The sequence below is a fragment of the Tachysurus vachellii genome, chromosome 19, assembly GCF_030014155.1.
Source record: "Tachysurus vachellii isolate PV-2020 chromosome 19, HZAU_Pvac_v1, whole genome shotgun sequence".
NCBI classification, from domain to species: Eukaryota; Metazoa; Chordata; class Actinopteri; order Siluriformes; family Bagridae; genus Tachysurus; species Tachysurus vachellii.
The window spans coordinates 16,731,207-16,753,171 of record NC_083478.1 but is presented as its reverse complement, the minus strand read 5'-3'; the positions used below and the strand labels follow the sequence as shown (position 1 = coordinate 16,753,171).

The window sequence follows — 21,965 nt, the reverse complement described above, 5'->3', positions numbered from 1 at the left end:
CTGAGCTATTTTAAATTCATGCAGGTGGATAAAAAGTACAGGGCAGTTAGAAATCAGACTATGGTTACTATAGTTAGCCAAGGTCATTTATTCTTTTGGAAGTTATAAAAGAAATGACAGGATTCTTTACTCTTAGGGCCAGACACAGGTCAGCTGTAAGAATTACACAACAGCTTTCTAGATTTCTACATCTGTGAGGGAAGAAAAATACAAAATAAAGTCATGTTATAGTGCTAACACCAAACTCCAGTTCCTAACACTTCCATCATTACTGAAGCAGAGATTGTTTCCACATTTGAGCAGCTATGCTGGAAGTCTACAAAAAATCTACAATTACCTCAATCGAGCAGTCACTCAAAGCTTTAAAGTGGGAGTCTCAGGTTTGGAAGAATAATGGGCACAATTGAGTAACGATACTTCGCTGGTGCCGCCACTTTGCTTTTATTTTCTGAGATTGGTTTTACAATGACAGTTTAATAATAAAAATATTATTATTATTATAATCATAAGAGGGGCAACCCCACTCAACATGCACCCCTGTATATAAAGGCAGTCAGATGGTATGTAGCACTTTCCCATCTGTAACCTCCTGTAGACTAGCCAGTGTTGTTAAAGTCACCAGACTACACGAGCTGTGGGAACTCAAAATCGATGTGTGGACTTCATAGCTGTCATACAGAGGTACAGGCTGATAGAAGGCTAGGCAGGAGGCGTCTCAGTAGGGATGTTGGGGCTCTTCTATTCTCCGTTGGTCAGTATTATTGGCAGTAGGAAGCAGAGGAGGTGTTTTTCTACTTGGCATTCTCAGTCTCCACCTCCATGGGTTGTCCTGTGGCGGTCTCTGCTGTCTTAGAGGCCTGAGATAAAACAAGGATATGACAAACAATTAAATATGGTTTAACTTAACGATACACAACAATCTGAATCAGAACTTTATGATAATGAACACGTTTCAAATAACAAGCTGATCGTTCTACAGTTTCAAAAGTTTCTAAAATTGTCTTAGACAACTGGGGAACTCATGTTTAACTCATGCATATTTCTAAACAGTTAAAAGAACCAACCTTCTTTTTCTTCTTCTTTTGTGCCTTCCGGCTGACTGAGCTTTGCAACAAAGCCTGCAGAAAGGGGGGAGAAAAAAAGGCCAATCAACCAACCAGGAACATGGGGCTAAACGAGATAATGGTGTTACATGACAGCAAAAGAGAATGGGACATAATCCAAGTTTTTAGCTTCACCCCAGCTTACCTTGAGCTCAGGATCCTGCACTTCATGCTCGGACTTGTAGAGCTCCGGCTCGAAGGGACTGCTGGTGATTCTCAGGGGTCCGTTTGCCATCAGCATCACTGTGAATTTAAACTGCGCCACATACTCACCTGGAGAGAGACAAGTGTGAGGAAATGACCATGAATAATATAATTTTAATGTCAGTTTGCTTTATTTAGAGACCTCTGCACTGAGGGTCATTTACAGGATGCTTCCATAACCCATGTGCTCCTTGTTGGTCCTTCTGTGAATGATGGTACAACCCTAATCAGTGTATCTCACCTTCCTTCTCATGCAGGACGGTGAAAGGCTGCAGCAGCTCGTGTTTGGCACACTCCACAACACCCAGCCGAGCCTTGCTCTCATCCTCGAACGCCCTGAGAAGGACAGCAGAAACGACTGAGTGTTCTCTCCTTGTATCAACCACAAAAGCTGTGAGTAATAATTTATGAGTCCTGTGTAAGACAGTATAGATAAACTGGATATTCTGTACCATACATAGCATTTCTCTTTAGAGAGGAGGACACAAATTATTACAAATAAAGCAACTGCCTGTTGCAGGTGAGCAAGTGATTAAACTGGGACTGATAATCAATCATGTATGAAAATTCAAGTACATCAATTTTCCCAAAACATCTGCAATAGAGAAACCTTCACCATGACAGGTGGACCTTATTACACCATTTTAACTGGCTCAAATGCTGAATGATTTAAAACATAGTGAGAACAAGAACGAAAACTAAAGCAAAAGTAATGTTCAAGCTTGAAGTGGTATCAATTTGACACAAACAGAAGAGCAGCCACAAACCTGTAAGGACTAGTTTGTGTTAGTATACCCCCGATGACACACAAAGTTCAGTGCATCTTTTCAAATGTGCCATTTTGTATAGGACCTCACAAAAAACTCTGAATAGTTGACACACAATCATTCTTCATTTTTACAGCAAAATGGTTTGTTAAACAAAGCGCTTATAGACACTTGGACACCAAGTAACAAAGAAAATACAGATTCAAAAGCTTCAAAAGCAAAATGTACCTGAGAGTGAAAGGCATGGTGTCGTAGCGCTTCTCCACCTCACTAAAAAAAGCCCTCGAGGTCTTCATCTTCAACCCGTACTGCTTGCTTGGGTCTCGCTTGTAAACGGTGGTCCTCTGTCCCGAGTCTTTAGCCTAGATTAAGAGGAAAGAGAGCGCTTAAACCTTAAGAGCAGAACAGGTTACAGAGATGCTAAGTGTCTCAGATGAACTGGCCCTCACCTTGCCCTCTCCTGTGCTGATTAGCACATCCACAGCATACACTTCATGAACCTCAAATTCAGCTTTCTCATGATCCTTCCTGCACAGGGGGTAAAGATTTGAAGTAAAAACATGTTATCCAGAGGTTTTTTAAATCATTTATTCAACCATCCACAAAAAATTTTTTTCTCAGGATTCAAGAAGAAACAGTCCCAGAAAGTAAACATCTTCACCTCTGTTGGTCTGAAGGGTTCTGAATGATGGTCTTCTCTCCATCAATGATGTGCTGCTTCAGCTGATGGGACAGCATTCCTACAGACAAGAGGGACTGATTCTAATAATGATAAATGAAAGTTTCACCCTTGCCTAGAGACAGACATGCTTAATAAAAATGACCATAACATAATACCCAAGACAGATATAATATGGTACAGATTCATACAGCTTTCTTCTTTTATCTAATAATGCATGTTCAGCTCATCAGTCTGTATCTTACCCTCTATGGCTGTGCATTTGAAGGACTCCGCAATCTTATTCCAGGCTTCAGTGACCTGAGTGTTCTGAAACAACCAGGCAAGAAATAAACTGAATTTGACTGAGAATGTGAACAATGGTGCAACAAAATATAGGACTAGAGGGAGTATAAACAAAAAATAGGAAAAAAATAAAATAAAAGTAGGTTTGTGTGCAACCAAATGATTACATAGAACAAATCCAGGGTCAACGCTAGTTGTTACTGTAAACAAGATCCAGCTATTGAACAGGTCACAGACTGATCATTAATGGCAAGACTGCAAGTAGACTGAGCTCTAATGCAAAGGCAGGACACAAAAAGACACTCATCGATGACAACAATGGAGACAAAATACAAAGACTAATGCAAGGGCGGGACACAGATTAATAACCCACAATCAGACACAAACATGGCCATGATTCCTCAAATAACATAGCATAGCTGTCCTGATAACTGTCTACCAGACTGTCCTCTGATCCGTGGCATCAGTCCGCTCACCTGGTTTCCAGGCTTAACAAGCCGCAGAGCTGCTTCAGCACAAAGGTAGGCGGCTTTGATCACATCTGCCTTCCTACCCGTCACTGTCGCTTCCTGTGAGAACGACACAAATCAGTCAGAACAAAACAGCCACTTGGGTTTGAATAAATGCATGCAAACAGGAGGCAAGAATGATGTGAAAAACCTTGGACGCTCCAACCACAAGGCTGTGAGCTATGTTGGAGATGAAGCCGTCCACATGAACTCCGAGATCACTGCAAACACAAGACACACACCCTTTAGGGCAGGCAAATATAGCATAAGCAGGCTCACGCCTTTTCAGTTATCCAGGTTATTTAAAACATCTTGCACTTGCAGAATCTTATATAATATCTGCAGAATTTCATAACTTCGCTAGTGTTTCAAGTCCAGTCACCTAGATTCAATGTTAATAAACAGGTTTGTTAGAATAAAAATAAAACAGTTACATTTTAACCAGGTCACCATCCTGCAGTGTGTAGTCAGGGTCACTCTTCAGGGGAGAGAAGTGGCACACGCAGTTGTTGACGGACACACAGGTGGGGAAGGCGATACCTGTTTGACAGGCAACAATATCAGACTTAAAATCTTTCTATAAAGCGATGTAAAACTTGTGCTTGTGAACGAGCAGACTGAGCAGGTCTGGTATGCGACCACTGTTACCTTTCTTGATCTCTTTCTCCTTTTTAAACACCTTGCTTGTTTCAGCAGTGATGAAAGCGTCTCCTTTCTCACACAAGCTGAGCACAGAAATGCCGGGTTTGGCCGCCTCTATGAGAGCTCGCATAGCCACTGGTGGAGAGATCACACACACACAGAATAATTTAGGAAGGCTATGGCATTCTTATGCACAAGCTAATCTTTTTTTAAAGACTCAGTGAGTCCAAGTGATAAGATATTCAAACAAAAGAAAGGGATAAATGCTCATGTCTGGAGGATGATAATGAAATTATTACAGTTGTGCAAGTCGTCAGCAGGCGTTCCTACTAGTTGGCTGCCTTAGTAATAACGTTTATCAGTGGGTGGCACAACTAGAAATCTCTCTCTCAATGTGAGTCGCTGTATGTGTGAACAAAGCATCAGTCCAGAGGGATGTGGCAGCCTAGTGGTTAAAATGCTGGGCTACCAATCGGAAGGTTGTGAGTTTGAATCCCATGTCCAACAGGCTGTAAACTGCTGGGCCCCTGAGCAAGGCCCTTAACCCTCAAATGTCGCTCTGGATAATTGCGTCTCCTAACTGCTGTAAATGCAACAAAAGTCACGGGCTGGTTTTCCAACAAAGACCAAACAGGGTAAACATAATACTTACATTTCTGATGTCTGCTTTTTGTGTGTATTCTCTACTTTGGTTGAACAATGTGTGTTTATTATATCTACTTTCATTTCTCATGCAAATGATTTAGCTGCTTGAATCTATAGTCTGGCATAGAAAGAAATCAGCCCCAGCTTTGGCTCCATCACATCCTTCCTCCAACAGGTGGTGCTGTTGCACTTGGTTCCATAAATATCCAAAAATATCCAAAAAGAAATTATTATTTACCAATTGTAAATATCTTCAGGAGCCAAAAATTAAACCTTATCCTCATTTTTTTGTTGTAATCTTTGTTATAAGAGGCTTAACCTAAACAGACTATATCTAGAAGCTGAGTATGAATAATATACATAAAGAAGCAGCACGTGCTCGACATGGAAGTTGTCCATCTACAGCAGATGCTAATGCAGAAATCCTCTACGCAGGTATCGAAGTTTCTTATAATATCTACTAAAGTAAGTGAAGTAATTAATAAATGACATTTCCACAGGCCTACGAAGAAGCGGATCACGTTTATTTCATCCACTTTAACGCTAATTCACGACTTCGAGGCATCTTAAATAGCTCGATATAACAAACAGACGGTTTCATCCTTACACCATGTTGTGCACTTTAACAACAAAGTATAGGGTGAATTTGTGCTTCAGCTCACAGACAGAATCACACTGACGTCTCTAACGGCAGCAGCTGCAGTTACTCACACTGGGAGCGTGTTAGCAAACATTTTATAAGGAAAAGACGAGTTATAGTTTTTATTTTGAAGCACAAATACGTTAAATAGAGCGCCTGATACGGTGAAGACGACATTATCTCACACCCTACGTAGGGATTACTGAATCATTTGGGATTCCGCCAGACACAGTGCGAGCGGCGGGAAGCTAAGTTACACCGGGACTTTTACTTTTTCGGCGTCAAGCTTCAGATTCAAGTGTTTAGCCGCACTTACTGTTCGCTATGTCAGCGCCCATTTTGTATTTGGTGACGACCAGGTCGTCGGCGATGGTCTGCTCTTGCTGGTCGTCGTCTCCTGACATTTTCTTTCAGTCGACAGATAATGTACGGCAAGGAACTTTTTTCCCCTCAGTTGTAACCACGCTCGATTCTGTCTACATGTCCAAGATGGCCGATTGACGTTTTCAAAATAAAAGTCCTTCCGGTATAAGCATCAACTTCACTTGGTTCAAAATAGAAATTTCTCTACACACAAAGATAAAAAATATAGATTTGTACTTAATGCCAACAGTGTAAAACGTAAGGTAAAATAATCAGAAAAAGCTAAATGTTTGTAATCCTCCTGTTCAGTGTGTCTTGCTTGAGTACTACCTTCTTGACTTTTACATTTACATTTACATTTACACACACACACACACACACACACACGTACGTGTATATATATATATATATATGTATATATTATTATTTGCACAGAATGCCAAGGGCAGAAAACACACACAATACACACACAATATATGTGCCATTCTGTGCAAACTATATATATATATGTGTGTGTGTGTGTGTGAGTGTGTGTGTGTGTATATATATGCGTATATATATGTGTATACGTATGTATATATGTATACACATATATACATATACACACACAAACACACACACACATATATATATATATATATATATATATATATATATATATATATATATATATATATATATATATGTGTGTGTGTGTGTGTGTATTGTGTGTGTGTTTTCTGCCATAAAGTATTACAGTTATCAAAATGTCTCAACTTTTCATGACAGCAGAAAGTAACTCGCATTCTATGTGCTGCAACTCTGTATCATCCATCTGTTTTAATTTTTTTAATACTCAGGTTGACCTTGTTTCTTGCCTTCTTCAGAAATTGGGCAGAACAAACGAGGTTGCATAGTGAGAAACAGTAGTTAACATGTGTTTTGAGTGCTGTTGTGTATAGGAGAAATTCTGAATGAAAACAAATAACAAGAGCATGATGCATGAAGCATGATGTCAAAGTAGTATTATATTTATTTGAGTGTACAGGCCACACACATATGTTAAGATCCACTTTTATTCTGAAAGAAAGGAACAAATTTGTAAAAATTGTAAACTTTACACTTTATGAACCTAGCGTAAATGTTTATAAATGTATTGAGAGCATTTGTGGAAAAAAGATAAAAATATAAAATGAAAAAATATAAAACACTTCAAAACACCGCACTTCATTATTACATCTCACACACACACACACACACACACACACACACACACACACACACACACACACATGTAGTAGGTCTCCCCTAACTGGCCCTAACTGCAGTATTAGCTGACTAATATATCACACAGCTTGATAAACCCATAGAAACCTGGAGTCTTGTGATAAAACCTTGCGTTGACTTCATCCTCAGACATTGTGTAGATTTCGTATATGTGCCTTGGTCAGTACTTGGGTGACAAATCTGATGGTGTGTATCGTGTCCCATGAACAGTTGTAATGTAATCCTATTACATTTAATGTCATTTTAAACTTCCAGTCAACAGTAAACACCATCTATTAACAATTAGTGAAACTTAAGCAATAAGATCAAGATAAATACTCAAGAATCAGAAACTCCAGATCAGAAATCGAAACATTTGTGACTTTATTTCATTGGGGAAAGAAATCTAGTTCTAATGGGCCTAATGAGGCATTTGTAGAACACAAATATATATTTTTCATTTAAAAACTGCCTAGACAAATGAAGACTTAAGGTGCCATTACAGTCCTACTGTAACTTCTTCACCAAACAGCTGTACTTGAAGATGATGTCCTACAAAAAATTTCAAATATTAAATTGCTAAGATTGCGCAAACTAATAAAGAGTAAAACAACAACAACAACAATAATAATTTCATCAAAAATTCTGATTGGCATTGGATAAATTTGGATAATCTCATACACATATAAGTAAGATAATAAGGTAATAACCTGCATGCTTCAATTCAGAGCATAATCATCCTTGTGGTCCATAAATCAAAACTGACCTTCAGTATCGATCAGTTAAAAGACAAAACCTTAGACCCTTCAATAAAATGCAATAAAATGACTTCGGTCTTTCTTGATACGTCTGACCTTTGACAATATCACAGTGCGCACACAAACACACAAACACACACAAACACACCACACACACACAGGCAGAGAGATCAAGTAACACTTTGCATTATATATCTATAAACTGGTTCCTTTTTTTAACCATACAGTCAAATTTAGATGATTAGATCAAGGTCCAGCCTTGCTGTCTTTAATGCCTGAGTCAGGTTTCAAAAGAAACAAAACGAAAAAATACATTATGATCACACACTTGACTCTTTGTCTGCTAATGGAAAAAAACAGCAACAGACACAGTGTCAGTTGTTGCGTATCACCAATAGGCCATTTTTCAAAAGCATAACTTTACTGGGAAAGGGGTTCACATGTTCATATGTAATTATTAGCAAGGAATCACACATGGGAGGAAGTTAGTATATCCTATCTGTTTTGGCACTAAAAAAATCAAGTGCAAGAGGCAACATGATTGACAAGCAAGCAATTCAGTCTTGATCACCTTGTGTTTTTTTCCCACTGAGTAGATATTTTATTGACAGCTGCCAGAAAGTGAGGAGAAAGTTTTCACAGGTAAGAATTTTCAAGAATCTTTCATTTTAATTTCAGCTAATCACAACCGTATTGAATTCAAAGAGACACATTTTATAGTTTTACTCTCCAAATCAATGCTATAGTCAAGAGAATGTATGAAACAATATATACATTTCTGTGTACATGTCTAATTTTAATCTTAATGTGTGCTACAAATTTTTTTGAGATTAGGTCTCCGGTGAGCATACCAGCTGCCAAAGTTCAGGATTCGACATCACTGAGGTGATGGTTTATTATGTGCATACAGCATCTGGTTTGTGGAAAAGTCTGCTGTGCCAGTAGTCTGGGTTGTCAAAAGATGTGCTGCTGTTCTTTTCATCCACACCTGCACACGCGCCTCCGAACGCTCTCATTTTGGCTCTGTGTGGCTCTTCTCCTGACACCATTCTCCCTTTGGCTGGAAAGTTCTGGTACTCAAGCCGAACACCTGATGTACAAACCTTCCCACACGCGTTCATGTCCTCGTATTCATCTGGCTGCTCGGTGATGGCTGCTTCCTCTGCCGTCTTTCGGCTCCTTCTATTGTTCCCCTTCGGAGCAGACAGCTCGTGAGTGTTCTGGTAGATGCCATCTTCTTTGGGTTCGTGTGAGCTGCCTTGGGCATTTTCTGACATTGTTTCATTTCTTATGTCCATGTATTCGTACTCAACCACAGCCTGCTGTGGCTGCTCCTCCACCAGAGCTGTTGCATTGTCAGCATTGTCTTCAGAAGGCTCTTTATCAGATGCTCCCACATTGTCTATTGCAACTGCCAGGGGCTTGTCCTCACTTTCATCAGTAGTGCCAGGCGTTTGTGTTTGGACAGCCACGTGTGGCGAAAGAAGATCGGTACAAGGAGTCTGCCGGGAGACGGGAAGATTGGCCGAGCCGTTGCAGTTTCCGTCTTCCGGTGAGTGAAGGTTGTTTGCTACAGCGGGTTGTTTGCTCATCAGCTCATATTCTTGCGACGGATCTGGGATAGCGTGCGGTTGACTCTTGCTGTTTCTCAATGCACGGATGTTTCGAAGGCTGGCTCTGGAACTGGATCGAGATACCAGAACATCTTTAAAAAAAAAAAAGGAACAAAGAAAATGTTAAAAACCTGAGCACACCTTTGTCAAATATAAAAAGCACTATGCAAGCACAAGAATGTCACCTCTTCCTGAATTGTAGGAACTTCTTGGTAGAATATACCCATCTGCTCCCTCCTCATCCACCTCTATTCCTGGAGAAAAAGGATCAGATGTGACAGACACACAATTGGACAGATACGCGCTGTCTCCTCGGCTGTGTCCCCTGCGTAGGCTTCCTGTCTGAGAGATGATCTCGCACATTTCCATGTCCACCATAGTGCCCCTGCCTTCTGAGCTTTCAGACGTGGTTCTCGTTGAGCCTAGACGGTTCCTCTGGGAATACGGCTGAAATGCAGACAAAGTGCTGATCAATTATTCAATATCGCTCATTACATATTGTACACACACCGACTAATCACGTAACCCTTTTGTTGTCTTTGAGTCGAGTCTGTCTTGAAGTACAATTTTAAGTCAAACTGTCCAATGAAATAAATATAAACGAAATAAATAAATACGCCCGTACATTGAGAATGAAACTGCTGGTCTCTATTTCTGAAATTTTTATATAATAGATATGATGATTTAAGATGATTTTACATGACAGATGACTCAAGCTAAGTCAGAAATGGCCCATGGATAATAGACATGTGTGGGATTGATACTTCAATATATGATATGATGCAAAATAAAATTGAATGCAAATATTTTGCACTTACAACACATCACGCACAGGGTGAGTCACAATCAGATCCCTAGTTCATTAGTCAGGGCACTTATCAGGGAGTCATCATAAGATTTCTCTCTTTCTTCTCGCTTTGTATCGCAAAATCCTTCCAGTACATTGGAACTTTCTAAAAAACCCACAATGCACCACAAAAACCAGCAGTTTCGATCTGTGCTCACTACGTTCCCTTACTAGAAATTATGTCATATTTACTGAAGCCCTTTCCCTAAAAAATGGTGGATTAAGTAGTTTCTTATTGTTGTAGCTTTTTGGTTGAGTCTAACAACTTTAAATGATCCACTAGCTTGGAAAAATCCACTAGCTTGCCTATGATCCTGTTTGAAGTACCGTAACAAAAACGTGTGTTTATGCTAACAAATGTATATGTTTGGGGTTTTACAGTGACTGATGAGGAAATTAGAATGTTGCATGAAATTGAGTCATCAGTGGCCCAATGTGTACTGAGCCAGAGTCTTTAACATTGTACAGATTACTGATTCATGAGCAAGGGAGCTGAATGAGATGTCAAGTTCATGAAGTGAACAGAACATGATGGACCACAAGAAAGCATAAGACATGCCATTGTTATCGAAAGTGAAGCATGTAATATGTAGTATCTAACCTGTCTGAGGTCATCTCCAGTACTTGAGGCCATGGGCAGATATCCCACAGGCACAGACTGTCCTGAAGCGCTCTACAATGTAAGAGAAAGAGAATTCATTTCATTCTCAAATACTAGACTTGCTCTTATCTACTATAAAGCACACACACAAACAACTCATAGGAAATCTAAGTCTTACCCTATACGAGCCCATGCGCATGCGAGAATGACTCCTGGATGGAGACATGTGGAAAGGAGGAGTGGCGAACCCATCATCGAGCACCTCATCGTCTTCACTTTCAAGCTCTACCTCCACAAGCTTAGGGTCTCGCAGATGACTCTCGTCTGCCGCAGCACTATTTTGATCTTTCTGCATTGAGTTAAAGAGACAAGATGGAGTAAGCTGGATCTGTTCAGAAGATTTAGATAAAAGGTCATTAAAGGTCACAAGTGTCGAACCTTGATAACAAGGTAGCGGGGAGGATCCCTTGCCATTCGGGTAAACTCAGTAGCCAGCTCTTTAAAGGTCGGCCTGATGTTCTCGTCTATCATCCAGCCTGAAAAAGTAAGAAGCAAGATTAGGAAGGCTTAAAAAACAAAAGGGATATACATACTGTTTTTAACTACACCATGGTATGAGAGCCCTCACAGCGCAAGAAGGTGCGAAGCCAACATGCTAACCACTAAACCACCATGGCCTCCTGAGCTCAAAACTTTTTGTGTCTAGAAGCAAGATAAAGATGGATTAATGTTCTAAACAACATCTCACAGCTTGTGACTTACACTTAACCATGACCATGTAGACGTCGATGGTGCAGATCTGTGGTTGGGCCAAACGCTCGCCCTTCTCCAGCAGACCCGGGACGTCGTTAGGATGCATGGACGTGTATGGCTCCGCCCCATGTGACATCATCTCCCACACTGTCACACCTTCCGCAGCAGAACACATTGAATTGTTAGGTCTTTAATACGGGATGGAAGACACAAATGTAGCGCTTTATCAGCGTGTACATTTCTTCACAAAGCCTCACGTCTTACCATAACTCCAAACATCACTCTGGTGAGTATATCTTCCAAACAGGATACTCTCTAATGCCATCCATTTAATTGGAGTCTAAAGACAATAAGGAGACTTTTAGTGGAAATATAAATAGAATAATAAGCAACTGATCTCTATTTTTATGGCTAGTTTTGCTTTACAAGGTACAGGTGTTGGACAATGAAACTGAAACACTTGGTGGTACACCATCAATTCATCTTGGGAATAACAGAGACAATATCCTGCACTATGGGATTCACAATATGAGCCATTCTTCTTGCAGAACAGTGGCCAGGTCACTATGTGATGTTGGTGGAGGAAAACTTCCCTACAAGCAGCACTCAATAATATCAATAATATTGAGATATGGTAGTGAGCTGATTGTTAAACTTCATGTTCAGGTTTGTCACCATTCTAGCTATGTGTATTGGTGCATTATCATCCTATGGGGCAGTGGTGGCTCAAGTGGTTAAGGCTCCTGGTTGTTGATCAAAGGATTGGGGTTCAAGCACCAGTACAGCCAAACTGCCACTGTTGGGCCCTGAGCAATGCCCTTAACCCTCTTTGCTCCAGGGGTGCTGTATCATGACTGACCCTGTGCTCTGACCTCAACCTCCAAACAGTTTGGATATGCAAAGAAACAATTTCACTGTGCTGTAATACATATGTTACAAAATAAGGGCTTCTTCTTCTTCTAAAACATGGCACCATCTACACAGTACAATTTCTTAATCACTGGGTGCACATGGTCCGGTAGTCCTTGGCATACTATAAAAAATGTTTTACATTTGATAGTTGATCTCTTTCTTAAAATGTCACTGGTGTCATTGGTGTTTCCAATTAAAAAACAGCCACAACTGATCAAATGGAACAAACTATGAAACTCTGGCCACTGTATAGACCCATATTAGAAAACAATAAATTATATGCATTTGTGTTTGTATTTTATTTAAGAGTCATTCCCAACCCAACCAGAAACTCACTGTATATTTTACGCTACATTAACTATACCTTGTAGACATATTTCTTGTCATCAGGATAGAGCAGGTCTGCAATGCCAAAATCGGAAACCTGCACGATGTAGTCGCTTTTCAGCAGCACGTTACGAGCAGCAAGGTTCCTGTGGACCATGCGATGCTCTTCTAAGTAGTACATGCCCTAAATCACAGACACAAATGAAAAACGTTTTAACATACTGCATGTACTCATAGATAAATAAAGCAATTCCACATGCTTAATTGTTCATTCTCATTCCAGTCCAGAGCTCCTGAGTCTCACCTTGGCTATCTGCACACACCAGTTGAGGAGACGCTGGGGGTCCAAGTTGTTTGCGTTTTGCCGCAGATGTTGCAGCAGGGAGCCTTGAGCACTGAGCTGGGTGACCAACTGCAGGCTTTGTCCGGGACAGATTCCGAGCAAACGCACGATGTACGGATGATCCAGACTGCCTATAGACAGCATGTGCTGTGTACACAGAGGCATTTATATAAGAGAGTATTAAAGTACTGCAACTCACAGGGAAGTGGTTCAAATCGTCTAAACACAGGAAACAAACGGTAATGAGGCACTTATACAGACATTACCATATCAAATTAGAACTGTCCTCTAACAGCGTATCATGTTATGTTTTTATCTGTCATGTTTTTATCCTAGATTAGAAAATGTCAATGCTAACAGTATTTAATTTAGTAAAGAACCACAATTCATGCATTCATTATTTTCATTCATCATTCCACACACACAAGGCGGAGGCGGGAATCAAACCCCCAACCCTGGAGGTGTGAGGCAAACGTGCTAACCACTAAGCCACCATGCCCCCCAAAATGAAACGTCATGTTAAAATAAAACATCTCTGTCTTTTTCCGAGTCGGAAAATTTAAACAACAGACACCGGAGACTCCTTCGAAAATCGCTAAATAAACAGTTCTTTTTTTTTTATTTTTTTTTATTTTGACTATATAAAACTTTACCAGATCAAATTACACAGGTTTTTCAAAGTAAGTTCAACTTCAAAGTAAAAAAAGTCATTGTTCATCAGATAAAATCCTGCAAGATCTGGTGTTATAGAAAATTAATTCAACCAATCAGGTTCAGGAATTTCAGGCGTGAATTATTTTAGGACAATTTATATGTCAAAATGAGTATAAGGAAAAGTGTCTCACATCTGTAATCTCAGCGAAAGCGTGGTGGCCGCTGCGGTCCTGGATGGTCTTTATAGCGACAGGAATCTTCACAGAGTCTCCCTCAGGTATCCAGAAACCCTGAGGACAAAGTAAAGGACATAAATATGCATTTCACTCCATGTAGACAATTTAGACAAAGAAATAACAAAACCTAGAGTCTAAAACTGAATCACGTTTCAATAAACAACTCATCAAATCATGTAGAACAGTAGAAAACTGTTCAGACCTTGTGGACGGTACCAAAGACACCCGATCCCAGAAGTTTGCTCTTGCGAAGTTCTGAACTTTTCAGGATGCGGGCGTGAACTTTTGTCCCTTTCTCACCTGGATCCAGTGGCTCAATGCTCTATTGGACAAGAGGATGACAGGAAAGAGGGAATACCCAATGTCAAGTACAGAATATTTCAGCTAACAACATAATGTGAATTAAAAACCAAACAAAGCTCTTCTTTTTATTTTCTTTCCAAAGCCACACCCCCAAAATGAAGCAGAAAGGGTTAGGGTTCGTTTCATGAGCAGATTACTGACTGCTACCAGAACATGTGTCACCTCTACACAAGTCCTCTTCTTAATGCTGTCTCTGTTCTATACTATCCTGGTTCTCATCACTGTAATTTCTGTGGATCATTTACCCATGTTTCCTTGTTCCTTGTTCGACTTCTGGGTTTTGACACATCCACCATTTTTCGTGGTGAAAATGAAAATGAACATGTGTATGTTCTGTGTATTTATTATTCTGCACCTGTCCTTATACGCTGCAATATACATTGCTTATACAATTTACGTAATGTTGTGTACAGTGCCCTTGTCCTGTCTGATATTTTACTCTGTGTTCCTGAAGGCCCTTCAGTTTGCTACCTTTATATATAGTGGGTCATTGGATTCCTTTATAATATGGAAAAATGAAGAAAAACTCCCTTTCCATCACTTATTTTATCTCACACTAAAGTATAACATCAGTAATCTCAGTGTAGAACAGAAATAATGTTCTTCAAGAACATCTTCTTCAAGAATATATCAAGTCGTATACATTTAAAAAGCTTAAAATATCAAACTAAAATCAAAAGAATTTTTTTTTACAGAAAGTTATGTGTTTTCACCTCGCCACTCTGCAGGTATCTCCTGAGCTTTCTCTTGCGTCGGATGGACAGGCTACGGCGGTACAGCAACGCCATCACCACGACGGCCAAACACACGATGAGACCAGCCAACACTCCGCTCACTATAGCTGCAATATGAGGACTGAGTACAGGAACATCGGCCGGTGAGATGCAACGTGAGAGCAAATGATTATATTGTATAGTATGATAGAACTAGATTATCCATGGTCTTGGTTTTCTGCCAGTAGAGGGAGCCACTGACCTGTCCGCTGTGAGACGAGCATCCATGCAGTCTCTCAAAGATGGGCCGGTGCATCTGGAAGTCATGAATCAGAAAGCACAATGTTAAAAATGGAGAACTTCTGTAGCAAATGTATTGGCACCCTGAACATTTTATTCTCAGTCTCAGGTATGCAAGAAAATGAGAATTTCACTACTAATATTCTATATTTTTACATTGCCTTAGTGTAGATGAATTATAAATAAATATATACCAAGCTTACCCGCTTGTGCAGTTCGGGTGGCAGGGCTGGCAGTGTCCTATACTATCTGGGTACTTAAAGATGGCCTGTCCCCTCTCTCCGGTTACTCCGTAAGGGCAGGAGGACACACAGTGAGGACCGTCCATTAGGTTAGCACATGCTACACACTTATCTGCTCCCTTATAGCCAAACACACACAGACACACCACACACAGACAAAAAGAGAGGGAGGGGGGAGTATGATTATTTCTTGGAACATTTATGGCAGCTCAATCTGTCAGCACCCGTACCAGTGTAAACTGAAATTCGTAATCCAGTTGACGTGTTAGTGATGCGTTATTACACAATAAGCAGCTTGGAGCCAAGAAGCAGTGAAGCCAGTTTGGCAGGTCTTCAGAGCTTGCTGAAGACATTACACAGAGCGTGGGTAGAATACTAAAATGTTATTGTTAGCATTGTACTACTAAATATCCCATCATCGCATTTACATTCACATTTTTCCTAATCAACTTCAAAAGAACTCCAGGTGATACGAGTTCGAGCATCCGCCATCTAACCAGAAGCAGTAGAGAAAGTGAACGAAGTCAAATTATGAATAAAAGATTCCTACAAAATTACTGTTTGCTCTTAATACACTGCGAGTACATGCAACCATGAACAACATGCGAAACAGGTAACACAACAACAATAAGAGAACACAACACAACTGACAAGCACAATTAGAGATAGAGTGTTGAGGGTGGTTCTGTATTGACATTAAAGTGCTCATCTAAACAGTGGAAAATCCACAGGCTTTGGCGTGTATGGAATCTGAACTATGGTCACCACACTAAAGGGAAAACTAATAGAGGTCATATTTCATCATGTACAAAAGGGACAAAAAGTAAATAACCTTCTACATGTATTAAACACCAAACTGTTTAATATCACCAACATCAGCTTCTGAGTCATTTAGGAAAAAAACTATGATGTTGTTAAGGGGAATTGAGTTGAAATGAATTTGTCAAATTATTGTGACGTGCATGGTGTCGAGTGGTTCAAGGGAAAATAGGCCAAAGGCGAATAAACAAGGCTGCAGGTCAAAATGTGCTGAGAGAGAGAGAGAGAGAGAGAGAGAGAGAGAGAGAGAGAGAGAGAGAGAGAGAGAGAGAGAGAGAGAGAGAGAGAGAGAGAGAGAGGAGGGAGAGAGAGAGAGAGAGAGAGAGAGGAGGGAGAGAGAGAGAGAGAGAGAGAGAGAGAGAGAGAGAGAGAGAGGAAATATATTGGTTAAAGCCTGCAAGGTTTATATTAAGGTAATACACAGTAATAATTCACATAGTATTAAGATTTGAAAAAAAGGTATGTAAATGATGAAATGGAGCAGTTTTGGACAGAGTCTTCAGCAGAAGCAGCATTTATTTGTTCTATATACATTACAAGAGTAAATTTTTTATTTTTTTATTTTTACATATCCCAGTACAGGGTCAGCCATGATACAGCATCTGGAGCATAGAGGGTTAAGGGGCTTTCCCAAGGGCACAAGTTTGTAGTGCTGGGGCTTTTACCCTTTCCTACTGATCAACAAACCAGACCCTTAATCATTTGAGACCACTACAGTTTTACTAAATGACTTTAAAAATTATGCACTTTTATCAAGATGGAGGAAAAGAGGAGAGACTGGTGATCAATGGGGTTCAATATCATAAAACTGCCGTGGTATAAGAGGAACAAACCACTGCTGTTTCAGGTGGCAGTGGCCCAACAGCATGTTTTGTTTAGTGTTTAAAATACAGTAAAAATAGCTTTTATAAGGCATATGTCTGATATCACTGTAATGTCAGTTCAGGAATATCACTGATTGCTGGAGGTGACAGATAACAACATCAATACTGACTCAGTGAAACTTATGTTCTGGAGATGTAAAAGAAATAAAAAGGATAAGAAAAATGGGCTTTAGCATCCTCTGGGCTGATACTGAGATGTGTTAATACCTTTACTTAAACAGCAACCTGGGTTTGGCTGTGGTATTGTGGTTGTGTTGATGTAATTATAATATATCCTTGGTGTGTCCCAAATCCTGTCTCCTCATGAAACATAAATGCCCCCTAGTCCAACATACCTCTCCTCTGCAGGTCTCTATTCCCTCCTGTGGTAGACACTCAGGATGACAGGAACGGCATTCTCCTGATGGACCTGCAAACTCCCGTGACTCTCTGCAAACACATACAGCAGAAGTGAGATGTTTAGGATACAAAAAAAACATCAACAAAAGACACAAACGTGCTGTTATAGGTTGTCCTGTGGTGTAAATGTATATTAGTTAATACACACACAATCCAACACACACACTGACCCAGAGAAGATATTACAATGGGCCACACAGGTATGATGACGACTGTGATTCCTGCAGGAAAGACACTGCTCAGGTCCGGGGCCCCAACAGCCTGAGCTCGAACACAGCGGATCACACACTTGACCCTCAGCCTCTGTAAACACACATACACACAAACTGAATGTCACATTGAGCATGCTACTGCATTGTATAAATCTACATGAATTGACATGCATAGGCAAGAGCATTTAAAAACACTGTCGGATTTTACCACACTGGCTCGGCTGCTTGTTGAACTTGATGTCGTTTAACTGGCGTCGGCGCTTTACTTGGTTGCCAATGAAGATCTGCTGCCACTTCACGGTGTGCTGGTAGCATAAGTTTGTGTTATTGCTAATGTACACACTGCCATCACTGATCTCTTGCAGAGAATGCAGACCTAGAGATGTCAGAGAGTCCACCTTCATCACTAACAGAGAGAAGGGTCTAAAAACAGAAAGAAATGCATCAGAAAAAGAAAAACAAGGTGCAAGAAAGAAATGCTGGAAAACGAGATGTGGAGCAAAAATCAAAAGAAAATCTGGCAGAAGAGAAAAAATTGATTTTTGCAGTAGCTACATAGTGCATACACACATGGAGGTGTAAAGTGTATAATAAAGGCCCTAGATGGAAATAGTGAAATAGTGAAATGTGACTGTGGCCAAACCAAATGTCTATCTTATTGAGCTAAGTGTATAATCTCTTTAATATTAATTTTAAAAAGAACACTTAAGCGGGATTCATTGTTCATTGGATTAATTGAAAATGGAGCATATGTTCAGCAAATAACAACATATTATGATGAAAAAGAAGAATTACATTTAAAGATTTCTTTACTGCAAGTTATTGATTAAATAAGACTGAATAAAATGAATTAGTAATATTTTGTGTATATGTGTAGCTTTAACTTTATTCTTAGCCTTATATTTGTAATAAATTCCCCCTTTGCTTTGAGTTCCCGCTCTTTTGATTACGGTGCCATGTTCTTGTCCTGTCCACACCCCCGTCCTGTCATTGACGTGTTATCCAGTTGTGTCTGTCTTTTCCATGTTAAGCCCATCATTAGTTTGTATGTCTATACTGAGTTTGTGAGATTATATGGAACACGTCTTAATTCTCTCGTGCCCCTGGTTATTGCTGATTGATCACCAGAGGCTCTGGGGTAAGGGTACGGATGTGGTAAGGGGGTGTGGCTAGCTGGAAGCTGGTTAAAAGTCGGCTGTAGCTAACATTAGCTTTATTTTTTTTTTTTGCCTTAATTACCAATTTACAAGGTTAGGAATGTATAATTGATGTCAGAACTGATGTCAGATCTAACAACTTCATCTAAAATGTATTAAAGTAGAGCTGTTATTATGATTATATACTATATATTAGATTCTATCCAGTATATTATTATTATGGAAAAATCTGCCACAGCTTTTCCCAAATATTAACACATTTTTCAATGTGGAATAATGTGGGACACAAATCATCAGACTTTTATTTTCTAACAACGTGATGATTTGGAGAACATTACCTACATCGTATTTGCCATGGTACATAGAACATTACCTACAACAGTTTCTCATTGCCATGGTAACATTTGTATTAAATGTCAGTCTTTGTGTACACATAAATATAGTTTTGATTACATTTAAACTGGGCTTTTTAACAGATCACAGTGTCTAGGAAACATATAAACAGTACAAAATCTGAAATGGAAGTGAATTCAGTCAGAGAGATGAAATCCGTAACCACACATGCACTTTCCTGCAAGACTACTGAAAGCTATAAGATCTGACCTAAGCGTCTTCTCCAGCATGTGCCATTATCTTATCAGCCATAGTTTGCAACTCATCAAAGGTATTTAGCTCCATTTTTTACATCGCTGTCATAATGTGACACCCAAAGAGGAAAATGACACCAGTAAGTGAAGAGGTGGGTGTTTAGGAGATACAAAGAAAGAGGGAGATTTCTTAGGAAGCCATGCAGTTTAGGGGGTTTAAAGGCTTGGCACTTGGCTTACATACCTTTTTGTGCTGTTGTGTGGGGACACAGTTAGGGTAAGTGGGTATGGTGGGGTGAGGCGAAGGGATTCACACACACAGACACACACACACACACACACACACACAAAACAAGAACACAGATGAGATGCATGCGCTGACTGCTAGTATTACACAGATGTAATTTAATAGTATTAGCACGCAGCCAGACACACAGGTGGCAGTTAAACATGAAAACTGCTGATGCTAGCAACAGAAACTCACATAAACAGAAATACACACACTTACAGGTGAAGAGACCTTCCACGTATAGTGGTGAGATTAGAGAAAACTGATAAATCCTTCAGCTCTGCAGGCCATGACTGAATACTCAAAATTCCTACAGTACACAAAATCATTAAAAAAATAATCAGAACAATAGATGATCGTTATGGATGTATGTAATATTATACGTGCTATCACAATGCATTCAGTCTTGAAAGTAGATGAATTTGTTAATTTAATTATTCAGATAAATAAATAAAAAATGTGAAAAAAGTACTAATTTTCCTCAGAAGTTAAAGCAGAAAGGTAGAAAAACAAATGAACATAAAGTATAAAAGTAAAACTAAAAGAAAAATCGTAAATTTTCCACAGAACTCAAGACTTCTTTTTAGTTTGCATGATAATACCTAAAAATAGTAACTAGCTGAACGGTATATAAATATATATGTATAAAATATATAGACATTTTATATATTTTTATAGCAGCAGATATATTATATATTATATAATATATATAATTACATATTTTATTATTACTGTAGGTCTGATTCTTGCTGTCACGTCTGTTGCAGTTCAGTAAATTTAGATACTAAAATGACATCTTTTCCCTTAACAAATATATAATTATAGAGAAATGTATTGACACAATATAAACAGACAGTAATAAAGCAATTGCACTTTGTTATGCTGCTTCTTCGGCTCATTCTATACAGCATAACGTAGTAGCATAACACAATTACAAAGTGATTATAGTATTGAAGCGTTAATATTGTAGCATTATTACCTGTTATTTCTCGTACAGTGCTGAAGACTCTGAGTTTCTCTGGGTCTAGAGGAGGTATCTTATTATAGACATCCCTAAAAAAGATATACACGTTAATGAGTGACGTTTAATGTAATCTGCTGCTTTAAGTATTTTGTAACGGATTTTAAAGAAAGTGTTAACACATCATGTATTCCACTCACGCTATTCTAGAAAATCCCATCTTCTATAGATATAGATAATGGAAATGTCCCCAGTTCTTCCATGTGCCCACCTTCTTCCTCTTATCAACCAGCTACACTACTCTTATAAAACTCTTATATTTTATGCTGCAATACCACTTGTACTGCCTGTTATGCGTTCAATCACTATCTCAAATTACAGCTTCTTGGGTTTCTTACTGAATGTAAGCACTTTATTTCAGCTTTCATGCTGAAATGAATTCCATACAGAATTACTGACTTAAGTTTAGGTTTATTTTCAGCTATTTGGAAGATTAAAGCTGTTCAGATTAATGTCTGACGGTGAATTTAAGGTATTAATTCCATTACAATTCATACATAATCTGCATATACATTTTATATACTGGTAAATTTTGTGTATTTGTAAATTAACATTTTGAATATGAACATTTTTGAATATATGTTGCATTGATTTGTACCTGTATCTATCGTACCCACTTCATTTTTATATATTTTATCTATCTATCTATCTATCTATCTATCTATCTATCTATCTATAACCATAATGTCATAAATACGGTTAAAAAAACAAACAGAATCAAATCTATCTTAAACATAACCTCTATTCTGGTCTAACATGTCTCACCGCTATTCAGTTCCAGGTATCTACAGTGTGCGTGTATGTATATGTCATGATATACAATATTTAGAATGTGTACTCAGTTCTACCAACA

General features: G+C 39.2%; 2 protein-coding genes across 2 annotated transcripts in view; both read right to left on the bottom strand.

The window, feature by feature from the left end:
- Nucleotides 1-417: 417 nt before the first annotated feature.
- On the bottom strand, nt 418-5,983 carry pa2g4b (proliferation-associated 2G4, b). The gene is made up of 13 exons (XM_060894214.1): nt 5,791-5,983; nt 4,196-4,324; nt 3,982-4,087; nt 3,699-3,768; nt 3,515-3,607; nt 2,999-3,062; nt 2,736-2,814; nt 2,524-2,602; nt 2,303-2,436; nt 1,549-1,643; nt 1,249-1,376; nt 1,065-1,118; nt 418-857 (listed from the first exon to the last, which is right to left on the bottom strand). Exons 1-13 carry the CDS (start codon nt 5,876-5,878, stop codon nt 792-794), a joined length of 1,185 nt encoding a protein of 394 aa, XP_060750197.1. The 5' UTR covers nt 5,879-5,983; the 3' UTR covers nt 418-791.
- Nucleotides 5,984-8,412: 2,429 nt separating this feature from the next.
- Nucleotides 8,413-21,965, bottom strand: part of erbb3b (erb-b2 receptor tyrosine kinase 3b) — a 30,147-nt gene continuing 16,594 nt past the window's right edge. The window contains exons 10-29 of the mRNA XM_060893374.1: nt 21,071-21,144; nt 20,311-20,401; nt 20,047-20,055; nt 18,267-18,481; nt 18,017-18,149; nt 17,783-17,876; nt 15,706-15,863; nt 15,465-15,518; nt 15,203-15,344; nt 14,329-14,448; nt 14,082-14,180; nt 13,198-13,383; nt 12,931-13,077; nt 11,919-11,994; nt 11,664-11,810; nt 11,340-11,437; nt 11,080-11,250; nt 10,902-10,973; nt 9,639-9,900; nt 8,413-9,545 (exon numbers count right to left, since the gene is read on the bottom strand). Coding sequence (XP_060749357.1) covers nt 8,737-9,545; nt 9,639-9,900; nt 10,902-10,973; nt 11,080-11,250; nt 11,340-11,437; nt 11,664-11,810; nt 11,919-11,994; nt 12,931-13,077; nt 13,198-13,383; nt 14,082-14,180; nt 14,329-14,448; nt 15,203-15,344; nt 15,465-15,518; nt 15,706-15,863; nt 17,783-17,876; nt 18,017-18,149; nt 18,267-18,481; nt 20,047-20,055; nt 20,311-20,401; nt 21,071-21,144 — 3,157 coding nt within the window. The 3' untranslated portion in view covers nt 8,413-8,736. The remainder of the gene's footprint in view (nt 9,546-9,638; nt 9,901-10,901; nt 10,974-11,079; nt 11,251-11,339; nt 11,438-11,663; nt 11,811-11,918; nt 11,995-12,930; nt 13,078-13,197; nt 13,384-14,081; nt 14,181-14,328; nt 14,449-15,202; nt 15,345-15,464; nt 15,519-15,705; nt 15,864-17,782; nt 17,877-18,016; nt 18,150-18,266; nt 18,482-20,046; nt 20,056-20,310; nt 20,402-21,070; nt 21,145-21,965) is intronic.